This window comes from Sphaerodactylus townsendi, linkage group LG05 (assembly GCF_021028975.2).
Source record: "Sphaerodactylus townsendi isolate TG3544 linkage group LG05, MPM_Stown_v2.3, whole genome shotgun sequence".
Classification (NCBI taxonomy): domain Eukaryota; kingdom Metazoa; phylum Chordata; class Lepidosauria; order Squamata; family Sphaerodactylidae; genus Sphaerodactylus; species Sphaerodactylus townsendi.
The window spans coordinates 17,643,219-17,660,585 of NC_059429.1; the positions used below are offsets into that span (position 1 = coordinate 17,643,219).

Sequence of the window (17,367 nt, forward strand, 5' to 3'; positions counted from 1 at the left end):
ATGTCTCACAGCTAGAATGGAGTAGGGGGAGTCCACTCATTCCTGGTTGATCCAGAATGTCTCATCAATGTAGCAGCCATTTTTGATACAATTCACGATCAACACGGGCTGGACGTTTCAAACAAAAATAGTAGAGGTGTCCTTGGGCATACTGAAAGAAGTTCAGGATGTACATTACATTCTTCGAGAGCCAGCGTGGTGTAGTGGTTAAGAGCAGGTGGAGTCTAATCTGGAGATCCGGGTTTGATTCCCCACTCCTCCACCTGAGTGGCAGAGGCTTATCTGGTGAACCGGATTTGTTTCCCCACTCCTACATTCCTGCAGGGTGACCTTGAGCTAATCACAGTTCTTCAGAGCTCTTTCAACCCCACTTACCTTACAAGGTGTCTGTTGTGAGGAGAGGAAGGGAAAGGAGTTTGTAAGCCACCGTGACTCTTACAGGAGAGAAAGGCAGGGTATAAATCTAAACTACTACTACTCCTCCTGTATAGTACAATAAATGGGGAGACCTGTATCTAAGAAGATTCTTCAGTAGAGTTTCTGTGTCTATTTGTTAGGTTCTGCAGAAGACGACCTTGTTTTGGAAGTGGTGATCATGATTGGAACTGTCTCCATGGATGACTCCTGTGCAGCCCTGCTTGCTAAATCTGGGATTATTCCAGCCCTCATTGAACTGCTGAATGGTATTGATGACTTCCTTAGCCCGCTTCCCACTTCTTCAAGTGTTTATGGGTTCAACAAAGTGGAGTCCTCCTTGCAAAACATGTATTTATAATTTACATTTGTTTTCAGCATAGGTGACCAAGGCAGCTTATAGGCGAGACAGTCAGAAAACACTAATCGTGCACTAACCACAATAGTTAACAAATACATAGAGTCATAGAATCATAGAGTTGGAAGAGACCCCGAGGGCCATCAAGTCCAACCCCTTGCAATGCAGGAACACACAATCAAAGCACTCCTGACAGATGGCCATCAAACTTCTCTTTGAAAACCTCCAAAGAAGGAGACTCCACCACACTCCTAGGTAGTGCATTCCACTGTCGAACAGCCTTTGCTGCCAGGAAGTTTTTCCTGATGTTTAGATGGAATCTCTTTTCCTTCACCTTGAACTGATTACTCCTGGTCCTAGTCTCTGGAGCAGCAGAAAACAAGCTTGCTCCCTCAAAGTCAGCAGAAACTGTAGATGAACAGATATTTCTGTAGCTGGTGCCATAGCACACATCACTGGCAAACTAAGTTAAAGCCAGAAGTTAAAGAATGAAATGTTCAGGAATTAGTGGCGCAGGAGGCGATAGTGATCATATGAATGCTGTGAACGCAGTGGAGATTTACCTCGATGAAGGGAGAGGAGAGGAGACCTTTGGAAGCCTGTCATTTACATGTCCCATTCATTATACTCATCTGGTAAATTCTTTTCAAGTTTTACAGTTGTAATTGGAGCGTTAAAGTTTAATGGGAGTATATTTTTTTTGGTTCTTTTGCAAAGCTCAACAGGAAGATGACGAATTCGTTTGCCAAATCATCTATGTGTTTTACCAGATGGTCTTCCACCAAGCCACCAGAGATGTAATCATCAAGGATACCCGTATCCTTTATTTATCGATTGATTCCCCCCCCCCCTTGTAGTGCCTTCCCTTGTTCTACGGAAGATGTATTATTTTGTCTCCTTCCACAGTTTTCCCATTGTGTGATTTTTCTACAGAACTAGATCGAACACCCTTTAGAAATCCAAAACGGCTTATTGTCCTTAACTCTGCCTTTCCAGAGGCTCCTGCATATCTTATAGATCTAATGCACGATAAAAATGCTGAGATCCGTAAAGTCTGTGACAACACACTGGATATAATAGCAGTAGGTGACTTTTTTGTAACATGAACATGAAGGAAATGGCGGGCCTTTATTGTGAACACTAGTAGCATGTGTAATCTGGTATATGCCAAATGAGACTATATTTATAATGTATATAATACTTATGTTCTTTGACATATAATGTGATTTTAATTATTCAGCAGGTTAGACCCATCAAAGGGACCCTCTGCTGTGTAGAGTTCTGGTCTGCTTGCCCTCCCCCACCCCCAGATCCAACCTTGGGAAAAGCTATCCCTGGGTTGAAGGTCCTGATCAAACAGACCAGATGGAACAGCTGATGCAGTAAAAAGAAAAGAATTATTTTTGTTCCCATCCCCCCTCACCATTGCAGCCTCCCAGTCCTCGTTTCTATTAGTCCACACCAGTCCAGGGTTGGAAATGGTTACTGCTAGGGAAAAATTTGCAGTCCCTGTGTGCATAGACCACTGGGTCCAACCAGTGGTGGGATTCAAACATTTTAACAACAGGTTCCGATGGTGGTGGGATTCAAATAATGACTGTTAGAAAGTATTAAAAATATATATTTTAATATCACTTTTTAATTTTAAGTATTAAAAATATTAATATTTAATAAAAATATTTTAACTATTAAAAAAGTGATATTTTAAATTTTAACAACAGGTTCTACAGAACCTTCTTCGGAACCCCCTGAATCCCACCTCTGGATCCAACCCAGTGTATTATAGTTCGTAAACAATGTTGGTGTACCTGCAGATTATAAGAAAATGTCCCTGGTCTTTGAGATGGATAACATTTGCTTCTGCATAATAATTTGCAAACTGGTATGGGCCACATTGGATTATAATATTGGGGAAAAAAATAGCAAGCAACAGGGTCAGTGATTGCAAAGGGAGCCTAACTTTCAGTCTAGGTTTGTGCCAAATCTGAAGGAATGGTGATAACCTGGACTATCCTGCGAATATATTGGCAAGTGGAAGAAAAGGTTTCAGTGTCACAAGAGCTGTGCTGGGGTTGCTGGATTTCAGGGTTTTGCAGTTCAATTCTCAAGCAGCGATGCACCCTTCTAGGACTATTGATTTCAGTGGAAGGAAGCAGTGACTTTGCAGTCTGAGGGCTCAGGACCAAGGGCAGCGTGCTCTTTTCTGTTTGGCTTGAAGTGAGTCTTTTTTTAGTATCTGTATCCCCATCTGTCCATCAGGCTCAGTCTTTGAAGCCCCAGTGGCTGAACGCTGTCCTGTTTTCCAACCAGGCCCATTGATCTTTGTCACTATCTCAGTAGGCACCAACCCTTGGAGACCTGGGATCCCTAACAGGACTTTCCTTCACACCAAAGAAGATTCAATTATTTTTTTCTGTGTTCTCCACCGTCCCCCTCTACACTTGATTTGTGTGCTGTTAGATCCCCATTAAGATGAAAGCGCTCCCTGATGCCGAGGTGTCGAAGGTGGAACACTGGGGATTTTTAAGAGCAACAGAGCTGAGAAGCAGATGTGCAGAACAAACCGGAGTGAAGATGACAAGTCTGTCTAATCCCCTAATCATCTTTCGGTTGTAACAGGACCGGTCATATTTTAGTTTTAAGAAAGCTCTTGAGAGGCCAGCAGAGTTGGCTGCAGCTACTGTCCCTGGCACAAGCAAAGGACTCTGAAAGTTTTTCCTTCTCTGAGAAAAGAGTGGCTTCGGCAAAACCTTCTTCCTTAGTGTCGTTTTCAGCTGCTCATTCTGGCCCCTTCCGCACATGCAGAGTAATGCACTTTCAATCCACTTTCAGTGCACTTTGCAGCTGGGTTTTACTGTGCAAAATAGCAAAAGCCACTTGCAAACAATTGTGAAAGTGGATTGAAAGTGCACTATTCTGCATGTGCGGAAGGGGCCTCTGAGATGTATGCAGAGGGCTCCTGGAAATCTGTTGGTGTGCAATGAGGGTTGTAAATCTCTTGATCGGTGCTGGCAGCTGGGCTACAAGTTCTTTTGTTCGTTTCTACGTCAGACATTTAAAATATCTGTTGCCCCTCAGAGATCTGGTTCAAGGTATTTTGTCACTGAAGAAAAGTGCAGTGACCCCCATTGGTTCCTAAATTCCTCCTTGCAAGAAAGGCACACTATAAATGAAGTAATAAATAGCACAACAGGGAACTTTCCCTTTCCTGGGATATGGTTTGTTTATTTTAGATAGCTTTAACATTAAATATATACTATTATTTCAAAGACCAGCATAAGATAGCTTAAATTAAAATGATAAGATAACTTAAATTAAAATGATAAGATAACTTGGCTACCAGTGTTGAAAAACACTCGAGTCAAGACAGTGACTGATCAGCTCCACACAAACACAGAATGATCAGATCAGTTCAACCTGTTTGGATACAGATCTTCAGATCATGCCTTCCGCCAGCATGGCCAATTGGCCATGCTGGCAGGGGCTGATGGGAGTTGTAGTCCATGAACATCTGGAGAGCTGCAGGTTGCAGACCCCTGCTATAGACAGTAAACAATCAAAGGGAACAAAGGCCAAGCTACTTCTATTCAGATGCCCTCACCTATTGACCTTGCTATCTTCATTGTTACTCACATACTAGTGGATGGATCCCACTCAACACATGTAAATCTAGCTTGCTAATTGCACCCTTTACTTGTTAACAGACAATGATTCTTTCCCCCACCCTGGACACTCCAACAGGTATATATACTCCACTTGCTTTCCCACTATCAGATCCTCTGAAGATGCCAGCCACAGATGCAGGCGAAACGTCAGGAGAGAATGCAGCTAGAACACGGCCATACAGCCTGGAAACCACATAGCACCCCAAAATGATAAGACATATTAAAACAGCAAATGTTTATCTAAAATGAAAAAAAAAGACTGATTACCGTAATAGTATAATTTCTTTGCGAGGGGCCATAACTCTAGGCAGAATGAGTATTACAATTGCTGTCTTCCTTTTTAAACAAAGAGGCAGGTATATTGCTATGCAGATAAATAGTGGAAGAATAAGTTGCTGAATTAGAATTTAGATAGATGTAACAATTAGTGTCTGCTTGACATTGTTGTGACTGTGGTGAATGGTCCTTGTCAAGTACAAGTACAAAAACCTTTATTAGGCATATTTGTGCTACATAAAATTACAACAAGAAAAGGTATAATGTTTGCAATTAATTCCCTCTAGCGACATGACCTGCAACAAGTAGTGAGCTGTTTTCTCTAAAATCAGAGGATTGTTACTATTAAATAGTTTTACCAGGCAAACTTTGGGAGACGCTTTATTTGATGATAATAGAGCTTCCCTCTGTGAATTATATTTTAGACAGTAACGTACAATATGCTCCAGTGTTTCCACTGCAGTAGGGCAATGTCCTTGTGCTTATCTGGCATTTCTGAATTTGGGGGGTAGAAATGTCACATAATGTGTCCTTTGTATTCAACCTTACTGTTCCCAATTTGCCTCCTCTATATCTATGCGTATATATCTGCTGACATAGGATTTACTTCATGCATGTGACAAATTAGGTTCTAGCTACAGTAAATATCTTTGGCCCCTTCCGCACATGCAGAATAAAGCACTTATAGTCCATCACTATTCAGTTAGCCTGGCTGTACGGCTTCAGCAGTTTCGATACTGCATCTGTGGCTGGCATCTCCAGAGGATCAGCCACAGATGCAGGCGAAACGTCAGGAGAGAATGCTGCTAGAACATGGCCATACAGCCCGGAAACCACACAGCACCCAAATACTGATATTGCTTATATCACTATATCAATACAGTGATTCCGGGCGTGAAAGCCTTCGTCAATACACTTTCACAATTGTTTGCAAGTGGATTTTGCTATTTTGCACAGTAAAATCCAGCTGCAAAGTGCACTGAAAGTGGATTGAAAGTGCATTATTCTGCACATGCAGAAGGGACCTTTGTCTTTATGGTGGCACATGACTTTTTGTGGCTTTTGTGGCTTTGCTGTATCAGACTAACTTGGGGTCCTCCTCTGGAATTTGTGCCTGAACAAAGACTACTTAGGCATGATTTTCAGATAAGGGGAAGGTCACCCAAACTTTCCTGTGAGAAAATAAAATGCTTTCCCCTTTTTTCCAGCTCTCAGCCATGTAAAGCCATGTATTTTTAAACACATTTCAAAACAAGGAAACAACTGATTTTTATACTAATGTTTATGCTTTCTAAAGTCTTCTGGGCTGGAGTTGGAAGTAGCCAATAGTAAATGCATTTAACATTGAAAGGTTTGGGAGGAAAGTTTGAATGGGGGGGTGGGGGTGGGATCAGCAAATTCCTTATCAAGGATTTGTTATGACAGTTTTTTGTATACCTTGTTAACTGTTTGATTAATAGTTATAAGGTGAATGGGAGCGAGGGAAAACAGTTTTCAAGTTGCTTATCTCAAGCTATGGAATCCCCAGTTTTCAAGTTGCTTATCTCAGGCCATGGAACTGGATGGGGGAGGTATAATCTGGACAGTTTATGAGGAAGATTGACTCCATTAAATCTTATCTGCCTAGCTCGGGGTCCTGGATCAGAGACCCGCTTGATTGCCAGATTGTCTCTGCTGGCAGATTGTAGTTGCAGATTACCTTTGAAGGATTTCATTAGTTGGAAGTGTCACTGGTTATATCTACAGTGTAAATGATTTCTGGCTTTGCTTTTTCCCAGTCAAATATTCAAGGCAGCTGACAAAGTGATTTTTTAAAAACAATTCTAAAATTGCGAGCTCATAATTCAAGTATAAAATCCAGTACCAGACAAAATCAAATGGCATCAGGGAAGAGAGAAGACAAATAAGAGAGGAGGCCAGTCTCTCTCGAGAAAAGCCTGAGAGAATGAGGATAAGTGTTTCTTTAGTGCATCGAAGCAACAATGATTGAATATACTCAAGGCACTTGGATGCCATGCCCATCCAGATTGGAGCTCCATAAAGGGCTTGTGGAAGTAGTTTGTGTTTGAAAACTTTGATAGCAGAGGGAACATATTGTCCTCCCTTTGAGAAGAAGTAACGATTTAGTGCTGTTATATTACTCTTGGCCATATTTATCGTACGCTTCACCTGATAGGACCAACTCAGGTTTTGTTGGAAATAAATTCCCAATAGCAGAACTGAATCCAGCACATTATCATAGCTTCTTTTCAGCATCAGAGAGCTTGTTTTCTGATTGTTCTGCTCCAATATCTGGCTTAAGGAATAAGAACTAGACTGACTGTGCGTATTCCTCTACATGTGGATGTTTAGTAAGCTTCCAACACACGGCAGAGCTGCTTTAATTTAGCTGAACAATCATTTCTAACGAACCGTGTTACTGACCAAATTACGGGCCTGTCACAATAAAGATGAATGTAAAATCTGTTTTCGATCAGCTGTGGTAAAACACAAAAGCAAATTAACTAGTTCTTGTCTTTATTAGCATGTATTAATCAAGTTCACAGTGTGAAAGGGTGGCTGATGGGTAACAGCTCTGTTCCACCGATGGGTTTCTTAATACTTCTCCATGTTTCCGTGATTTACAGTGCAATCCTGTGCATATTTGTTCCAGCCTAAACGCACTGATTTCAAAGGACGTCGACTGGAGGAACTGTGCGTAGGGTCGAGCTGTTAGTAATTCAAAGAAGCTGGATTTTGAACTTCAAGGGAAAAAATAGTGCATTGCATACAGAAACAAATTACGTCTTTCTTGAATTCTTATGATTTAAGATGCCATTAAATGTCAAATATTGTGTATTAATTTATTGTTGAAGGCTTTCATGGCTGAATTCAACTGGTTCTGGTGGGTTTTCCGGGCTGTGTGGCCGTGGTCTGGTGGTTCTTGTTCCTAACAGTGTGTAACAGACTTCCCTCTGTGATACACCTCTGAAGATGCCAGCCACAGATGCAGGCGAAACGTTAGGAAAAAGATCCACCAGACCACAGCCACACAGCCCGGAAAACCCTCCAGAACCAAATGTGTATTAATATAGCTGACAGCATGCGGAGGAATAAGATTCTCGTTGCTGTACATGCTGCTACAATGACTTTGCTTCTCCGGTTGTTATGTGTTATTTTGAGCATTTGGTGGAAACTGCCGATATGTTTCCAAGATATTCTGCATATATGGAGACCTTGAAGGGACTGTGGAGCAGAGGACAACCTATGATGATTGTGGGGGGATGATACTTCTTCTTATTCAGTTGGCAGGGGTGCAGGTGAGAAGGCATAATAATTATAATAATAAGCCTTTATTTGGCATAACAATAATCATAACACAATAAAAAACCTGAGATAAAAGGTATACAAATACAAAGGTTTAAGATAAAAGGTATACAAATACAAAGGTTTAAGATAAAATATAAATTATTGATTGTGCATCACCTCCAGTAAAAATTGTGCAACCAATTCACAAGTTTCATTGTCAGAATTGTCCAGAAGAAAAGGAAGTCTACTTGATTCTTCCATTTCACTAGGTATCCTAGAAAGAATGTTGGAATATTTTGATCTGATATTAGCAGATTTAGGGCAGCAAAGCAGTTGATGTGCCAATGTTTCAATTTGTTGTTCACCACAAGAGCATACCCTTTCGCTCATAATGCTTCCTCCAACAGACGGTGGGCCCAGCAAACCTTGATTTCCCACCTGAAAGAGAGACTTCATCTCTGTTTTCTGTTTCTGTCTTTAAATGGGGCCTCTTTGCTGCCCCCAAACTCTAATCAGAATTTCCCCCCTTAAACTACCAGTCTCAAGCCAGATGGTTTTGGAGAAGAATCAAAGAGGCATCCCCTTTTTGTGTTTGCAGGGAACACTCATTCAGAAATAGCCGTCTCCATTGGAGAAGGGTGTCTGCTGTAGCACCTTACTGGCTCCTCCCATTCCTGCAGTCACAGTTTTGGGGGAGATGAAAGAAGGTAGTTAGTTGAGAGCTTTCATCATGACATGAGGTGCATCTGGGTTGCAAGAACTTTCTGAATGGCAGTCAGTCTGGCCATTGGCGTGTCACAGAACTGAAATGGCGCTTAGGACTTCAATAGAACTCTGATGTTGATCTCAACAACTGTATCATTCTAAGTCATTTGAGATAAGTCTGCAGCCTTCTGTACTTTTGCTCTTGACAGGACCGGAGTTTGTGGGTTTCGGAACCATCTAAAGGGCGCAAGATGCATTGAATTTTTAGCACAAATAAAAATTCCCGTGTAATAAACGGTATATTTTACAGTATACCTGTCATCCAGTTTAAGAAATCTTTTGTTTTGATTGGTACTATGAATTTTGGTTAGTTGATGAAACCTGTGTTTCAATAAAATATTTCTGAAGAATCATAAGAGTTGGAGAGGACTATACAGGCTGTCTAGTCCAACACCCTGCTCAGTGAAGGCTCAGCCTAGAGCATCCCTGGCAAGTGTTCATCCAGCCTCTGTTTGAATTCATCCAGTGAGGAGGATACCTGTTTGTTGATGTCTATGTGTGTATCAGCAAGCACCATCTTAGAAGAGGCATTCTCTCTCTGGTTTGAGATCGGAGGAATGCCTCTTCTAAAACAGTACTTGTCACCTGTGATTTTTTTTGGAAGTACCCGTATTAAAACTAAGTCACAAATTTAGATTGCTCTGCTGTTTGACTAAAAAGACCCGTCATTTTAATGTGTGCAAAGATTATAACCAGTTAATCCAACCACTTAATTGACTGTGCGTCAAAGCCCTGCTTCTCCATTCAACTCATTGCCTTCAAAACGGAACTCTTGCTTTGAAAGACCTAGCATTAAAGTCTTCATTTCCTAATAGGAGTACGACGAGGAGTGGGCTAAGAAGATCCAGAGTGAGAAGTTTCGATGGCACAACTCACAGTGGCTGGAAATGGTGGAGAGTCGGCAGATGGACGAGAACGAGCAGTATTTGTATGGGGATGACTGCATTGAGCCTTATATCCACGAAGGGGACATTTTGGAGAGACCCGATCTTTACTACAATGCAGGTAAACTTGATTCAGGTCACGACATACTTTCCCTCACTGGCTGGATTCTTTGTATTCATCTCATGGAGGAGATGCACAGAGTACCCAATCTCAAAAATAGGTTCAGTATAAATTGCTCCAGTTGCCTTCCAGGGAAGATAAGCCCAAATGGACTTCTGTGTCTACGCTCACAAGGTGCTATAAGCTTGATACTTTTCCAAGAGAGCCAGCGTTGTGTAGTGGTTAAGAGCAGGTGCACTCTAATCTGGAGAACCGGGTTTGATTCCCCACTCTGCCACTTGAGCTGTGGAGGTTTATCTGGTGAGCTATATTAACTTGTGCACTCCAACACATGCCAGCTAGGTGACCTTGGGCTAGTCACAGTTCTTTGGAGCTCTCTTAGCCACACCCACCTCACAGGGTGTTTGTTGTGGGGGAGAAGGGAAAGGAGTTTGTAAGCCCCTTTGAGTCTCCTTGCAGGAGAGAAAGGAGGACTATAAATCCAACTCTTTTTCTTTTTCTTCTTCAAAATTATATCCCCTCCTATTCTTGAACTACAATACTATCTTCAGTTGCTTTCTCTTGGCATTTTAACTTGTAAGTGAATATCTGAAGCACGTCATCAAATAACTCTTGATACCTGAAATACTTTTGCTCTGTCACTTTTTTCTTGTCATATGTCATTCTTCCATCTTCAGAGTCCATCCTCCAAATCGGTAAGGCAGAGAGTGATGTAACTGGCATTCTTTGCTGGTTGGATTATCCCTCTGGGTGCCTTAAGTGTTCTTGGGTTGCTCTGTAAATGAAATGCCATTCGTTTCGTCCTGGTAATTGCAATTGCCTCTGCTTTTGTTTAAATTCACAAGCTGTAGCCAGGCTCCAATTCCAATCCATGAGTAGAACCAGACATTACTGGAGATATGCAACAGCCACTGCTAAAAGCAGTGGTCTATATATCTCCTCTGTTGCCTACAAAACATGCAGTAGAAAAGAAGCATGTGATGCAAGATCATATTGGCTTCCTCGTTTTCCCACCCATGGTCTTTCATTGGCTACAGCTTACAGATAATAGGGGAACGCACAGTGTGGGGATGTCACATCACATATGTTTCTTGCATTGCACATGGCCAAGTTAGAGAAGACGTGCAGCTTCTGCTTTAAGCACAAGCCTTGTGGCTCCACTGATCTGTTGCCAGCCTAAGAGGAGTGGTTATTGAGACATCTCCTAATCTTGTGTGGAAAAGCTGTAATATTGTAATGAAGCTGCATATGCCAATAAAGGCTTATCGAATTGATTGGTAATGAAGCTGCATTTTGTCTGTGAGGCATGGAGGGGGAGGGGGAGGGGAGGGGGAGGAGGAAGGGGAGGAGGAGGAGGAGAAGGAGGAGGAGAAGGAGGAGAAGAAGAGTTGGATTTATATCCCCCCTTTCTCTCCTATAGGAGACTCAAAGAGGCTTACAATCTCCTTGCCCTTCCCCCCTCACAACAAACACCCTGTGAGGTAGGTGGGGCTGAGAGAGCTCCGAGAAGCTGTGACTAGCCCACAGCTGGCGTGTGTGGGAATGCACAGGCTAATCTAGTTCCTCAGATAAGCCTCCACAGCTCAGGCGGCAGAGTGGGGAATCAAACCCGGTTGCTCCGTTCTCTTCCACAACAAACACCCTGTGAGGTGGGTGGGGCTAAGAGAGCTCCGAAAAGCTGTGACTAGCCTAAGGTCACCCAGTTGGCATGTGTGGATGTTCACAGGCTAATCTACTTCCCCAGATAAGCCTCCACAGCTCAAGCAGCAGAGTGGGGAATCAAACCCGGTTGCTCCCTTCTCCCCCACAACAAACACCCTGTGAGGTGGGTGGGGCTGAGAGAGCTCCGAAAAGCTGTGACTCACCCAAGGTCACCCAGCTGGCGTGTGTGGGAGTGCACAGGCTAATCTAGTTCCCCAGATAAGCCTCCACAACTCAGGCGGCAGAGTGGGAAATCAAACCTGGTTGCTCCCTTCTCCCCCACAACAAACACCCTGTGAGGTAGGTGGGGCTGGGAGGCTATTCCTTTTCCCCTTAAAGACTTCCTCTTCTCCCTTGAGTTCTTCAAGTGATTGTTAATAGTTCTATGAATGGTAATTTCACACGTGATGTAGAAGAAGAAGAAGAGTTGGATTTATATTTCCCCTTTCTCTCCTATATGAGACTGAAAGGGGCTTATACACTCCTTTCCCTTCCCACCTCACAATAAACACCCTGTGAGGTGGGTGGGGCTGAAGGAGCTCCGAAGAACTGTGACTAGCCCAAGGTCACCCAGCTGGCGTGTGTGGGAGTGCACAGGCTAATCTGAATTCCCCAGATAAGCCTCCAGAGCTCAAGCGGCAGAGCGGGGAATCAAACCCGGTTCCTCCAGATTAGAGTGCACCTGCTCTTAACCACCACGCCACTGCTCAGAGGAGAAAACACTGAGCTCAAACCATTTAGTTGTTCGTACCAGCATTACTTTGTGTCAAAAGGGTAGACCAAACGTTGCCCTGATTCGAAGCCACTTGACCTCTTTCCTTCAGCAGAGCCAGCCCAGCTGGTCACTCATTCCACTGGGCTTGTGTCTGGCTACAGAGCATCACATTCACCCCTTTTCCCTTTCTTTAATAGATGGGCTGATGTCACATGATGGATCCGCCAGTCCCGATTTCTTTGGGGATTACCACCTTCAGAATGGAGACCTTGTCGGCCAGCATCCTTTCCCTGGCAGGTACGTCATTTTGGGGGGAAAGCCTTCCCTACATCAGAAGATTTCCAGATGATCCCTTTCATAGGCATTTGTCATATAAATCTCTTGCCCACATCTCTTGAGGTTTTGATTGATTAGCAGTGTTGGTTCCAGTATCTTTTTTTAAAAAAATCATTTAAAAGTGAGTCTCTCACAATGTTATCCTTTGGGGTGTTGCTCCACCAGTCTATGTTCAGTGAAATCACTGGATTTAGACTCGATCAACGTGCATGGAGTTGTGTTATAAATTGTTTAATCTTCCCAGCTAGCAGACCTGGCTAGCTTGATCTTGTCAGATCTCATAAGCTAAGCAGGGGTGACTCTGGCAAGTATTTGAATGGCAGACCTCCAAGGAATATCAGGAGGCATGCAAACTACCTCTGAATGGCAAACTACCTCTGAATGTCCTCTCATTAAAAAAAAACTGTAGTGCCTTCCGTAGCAGAGATATGCCTTTCCCTTTATAGCTGCTAGAGAGAAGGTACTAAAGACCTTTTTTTTAAAAAATGAAAGCTGGGGAGTCAGAGAATCTGGTTAAACTATCATTACAACAATATACCAACATTTTAGGTACACTGAAACAAATTGAAACCACTTCTGAGCAAAGAGGGAGGAAAGGAAGTGGTTTGATAATAGTGATAGTCCAATAATTGAAAAGTGGCGGGACAAAGTGGGTAGAACAAGGAAAATTCATGGAAACATTATGCATGAAGAAAAAGCTGACTCAAAATCAACTTCCGGAAAGAGACTGTGGTACAAGTGGTTTCTAAAGAACCAGAAAAAAACCCCAGAGGAATAATCCCCCTCCACCCAAAAAACGCAAAAACTAAAGGAACAAAAATGTGAGCAAAAATTGGGGGATAAACCCAATTCAGTGGCGAAGCTACAAGGGGAAGGGGGTGCAGCGCACGCCAGGGGACGGAAAATCGCCCTCAACCCCTCCTCCTTTCCCTTTGCACTTGCAAGAGTAACTTCTCTCTATTTCTTCCCATTACCTTGTTTAGTTCCTTTCCTTTTCCTAGAACTTTTTCAGGCTGAAAAAAGGCCTGTTCACAGTACAGGCTGAAAAACGGCCTGAGGAACTATAGTTCCCAGGAGACCTTGGGGCTCACAAGGTCTTCTGGGAAGTATAGTTGCCATCAGGCTGTTTTTCAGCCTGAAAAAGTTCTAGGAAAAGGAAAGGAACTAAGGTAAGTGTGGGAAAGGGGAAGGGGGGGCGGAAAATTCAGGCTGTGCACCGGGCACAGTTTGGACCAGCTACTCCTCTAACCCAATGTGACCATAACAGATGGAAAAAAAACCCGTGCGAAGAACCTGATGTTCCCATTATTCAGGCAACTGGTGGAGCTCATTCACTTTACCCAGTTTGATTATAGTTATCACGCTGAAGCGGAATGTGGAAGAAAGAAAGCACCTTGGTATGCGCATCTTAATTTGCACGTTCCCGTCCACATTCTGTCCCAACCAGGCATCCTTAAGAATGTGCAACTAGAGCTAGATCAGGTCAAAAGTCTTTGCCACACAGCCTGAGCAGCAGTGAAACTGTTACCTGAAGTGGATCCTGAGAGGGGGAGGAAATTAGCAAATTACAAGATCTCCAGCCAGATAAACAGAAGATCTTTTGTCGATGTAAATGGAGGTTTTATTCCTGGTTTGTATTCCTCAGATATAAAGCAACAGAAATCAACTGATTCAAACTGAATGGAATATTTATTAACTAGGACTCAGACACCTGACTAGAGGTCGACCAAAACTGCCTCTGATCTTTAAAACTGCCCATGCAAAACCCAGAAAAAAAACTCTCTCTCCTAGTAAAACACTCAGACATGATATCCAGCTGTATCTGTTGATGGGAAGCTGACTGGAGGCTACCCAGAATATATTGGCCAGTTGTCTGGAGGCTGTGCTGAAATGGAATAAAACTGGGTGCTCAAAGGGTTAGAAGAAGAAGAATAATTTGGATTTATATCCCCCCCTTCTCTCCTGTAGACGACTCAAAGGGGCTTACAATCTCCTTCCCCTTCCCCCCTCACAACAAACACCCTGTGAGGTAGGTGGGGCTGAGAGAGCTCTGAAAAGCTGTGACTAGCCCAAGGTCACCCAGCTGGTGTGTGTGGGAGTGCACAGGCTAATCTGAATTCCCCAGATAAGTCTCCACATCTCAAGGGGCAGAGCGGGGAATCAAACCCAGTTGCGTCTACCTGGTGGTGCGGTTCGCTGTTTTTCGAAAACCTCACTCATTGAGTGAGGTTTTCAAGGGCGGCTTCACGGGGAAGGCCAGGACGGGGCTGCTGCACAGCAGCAACACATCCTGTGCAAATGGTCTCCCAGGGACGGCGTTTTTGCCATCCTTGGGACGCTGTATTTGGCCCGTGCTGAAAGGGCCTAAGATTCTATTATTGTACCTTGAAAAACAGCCTTCCCTGAGCCCCAGAATGTTCCTTTAACCTTTAATGGAGCTGAACATTTTCAGATTTCAAAAAAGAACCATTTATCAATATGGATATTTGGCTTTTTTCAACTTTTCTGAAAATTTTTGGGTTCAGTAAGCACAAATCTGAAAAATGCTATTAAAATGGTACACACCCCATGCACAGCACACATTGCACAGTCCTAGGCTAGTCCTTTTTGTGGTGAGAAATGCCTTTAGCTTGACATGAAACAGGAGTTTCTCAGGATTGGTCCAAGTAGTAAAGTTTGAATTTGCCTGGGCAGTTGGAATGGAATTGCCCTCAAAAATTCAGGGGAAGGGTGGAAATGAAACTTGACATTCCAAGGTGAGATCATTGATGGGTATCATTAGCATGTTGACAAAGAACTGGATGTTGAAATGAAAGTAATACTGAATACTGAATAGCAATTAACAATAAACAAAAAACAACCCCACTCCTGCTGCTTAAGAACACAAACACACAAACTTTGATACCTAGTACTAATTGACTAAGTGAATTGAAAAATGAAAATAAGGGCACTACTGTCTAAAACAGCTGTGAACATACTGAAATACAAAAAGGTACAGAAAAATAAAAACCACTAACAATCTATACATATATATAAAAAGCTAATCATGTGTTTGTGGGTTACAGGTCAGCTCCCAAATGGCTGAACCGATTGCTTTTAAATTTTCACACAACGTTGCATTCGCATGCGGCCAGATTTTCATACTGTTTCCACACCTTCTGTTGTGTACATGTCACAACTGTGCCAGTTATTGTGTACATGCCACACCTGTGACAGTTGGAACCACAGTTCTGTTCCGCAATAGCGCCATCTGCTGGCCGTCAAAGCAACACCCTCTGATACAAGGGAAACAACCATGCCTTCTTTGAAAACCACTGCCATCTGGAGTGAAAGGGACGGGGTCCGCCATCTGGACATGGCCCACCCACCCTAGTGGAGGAAGGGGAAGGTGAGGGAGGGCTCGGGGGTTTGCTGGACCAAACACTGAAATTTGAACACAACGTAGCTCATGCCTCCCAACGTATTTTAAGCTACTTACCTAGCTCATGTACCACACCTGCCCAGGTAAACCATGATAACAAGCTACGTTCTACCCAGTTCTCTCCCCCCCCCCCCACATGGGAACCGCAAGTCAAGTAGAAACAGATAACCTTTCATACACACATCTCTTACGGGTGCGTTTCAGCCGAACTGTGAGAGGTATTGTGTACCTGCCACACCTGTGACAGTTGGAACCATGGTATGGTTCCGCAACATGGCCATCTGATGGACATCAACAGCAACACACTTCACCTGCAAGGGAAGGGAGTGAAAGGGACGGGGTCTGCCATCTGGACATGGGCCACCCACCCTAGCAGAGGAAGGGGAATGTTAGGGAGGGAGGGGGCGGGGTGCAATGCAAGGGAATGGGAGAGAGGGAGGGGAGCGAGGGGCCCCTTCCCCTCCCTTGCAAGCATTGTGCAATGACACATGTTCGAACCGTTCGCTTTCCCTTTTCTTTCTTTTCCACTTCACCAGACTGAGCCACAGCAACACGTGGCCGGGTACGCTAGTATACATATACAGAAAATACAATTGTATACATAGGAACAATCATGAGCTGGGAATTCTTTTTGTTTTTATTGTGAAATGAAACACAGATTGAATTTAAAGTTACAATCCTTTACTGTCAGCATACATGTAGGTCTTAGTGGTTACAATAGCTGTACACCTTCTTTAGGAGTGCAAAAATATACAGAATAAGGCATTCTAAAACGCCATTTGCAATAATGAGACGTTTTTGTGAGCTCTTCCTCAGTAGAATGCTGTGACCATTAAGTACAGTAGTAGTTCTCTGCGCTGCGACAATGAAAAGCAAAACTGCATTGTGCAGTATTCCAAATTCAACATAAAATATTGCTATAATTCCCTGCACATGAACTGGTAGTAAGTATCAAAGTTTGTGTTCTTAACCAGCAGGATTGGCAGGTTTTTTTAAACATGGGAAATATCCCTATCTGTGGATTGCTGACATCAACGCATAACATGTGGAACAGAAGAAGTAACCAGTGGAATACCTTCCTGGAATACTACCCCTGTTCCTGTTTTGATATATTATAGAACTTCAGAGGATTTTGTAAAAAATGTGGAAGAACTAAATTCCTACAATAGAATATTTGCTTGAGGAACTTGGGTATGCAAAGCAGCTTAAGAACATAAGAACAAGCCTGCTGGATCAGACCAGAGTCCATCTAGTCCAGCTCTCTGCTACTCACAGTGGCCCACCAGGTGCCTTTGGGAGCTCACATGCAGGATGTGAAAGCAATGGCCTTCTGCGGCTGTTGCTCCCGATCACCTGGTCTGCTAAGGCATTTGCAACCTCAGATCAAGGAGGATCAAGATTGGTAGCCATAGATCGACTTCTC

At 43.3% G+C, this 17,367-nt stretch overlaps 1 protein-coding gene across 2 annotated transcripts in view; it reads left to right on the forward strand.

The window, feature by feature from the left end:
* KIFAP3 (kinesin associated protein 3) overlaps positions 1 to 17,367 on the forward strand; it is a 79,347-nt gene that overhangs the window by 38,799 nt on the left and 23,181 nt on the right. For both annotated transcript variants that reach the window (XM_048497544.1, XM_048497545.1), the window contains exons 15-19: positions 558 to 683; positions 1,490 to 1,588; positions 1,769 to 1,854; positions 9,582 to 9,771; positions 12,385 to 12,484. In XM_048497544.1, coding sequence (XP_048353501.1) covers positions 558 to 683; positions 1,490 to 1,588; positions 1,769 to 1,854; positions 9,582 to 9,771; positions 12,385 to 12,484 — 601 coding nt within the window. The remainder of the gene's footprint in view (positions 1 to 557; positions 684 to 1,489; positions 1,589 to 1,768; positions 1,855 to 9,581; positions 9,772 to 12,384; positions 12,485 to 17,367) is intronic.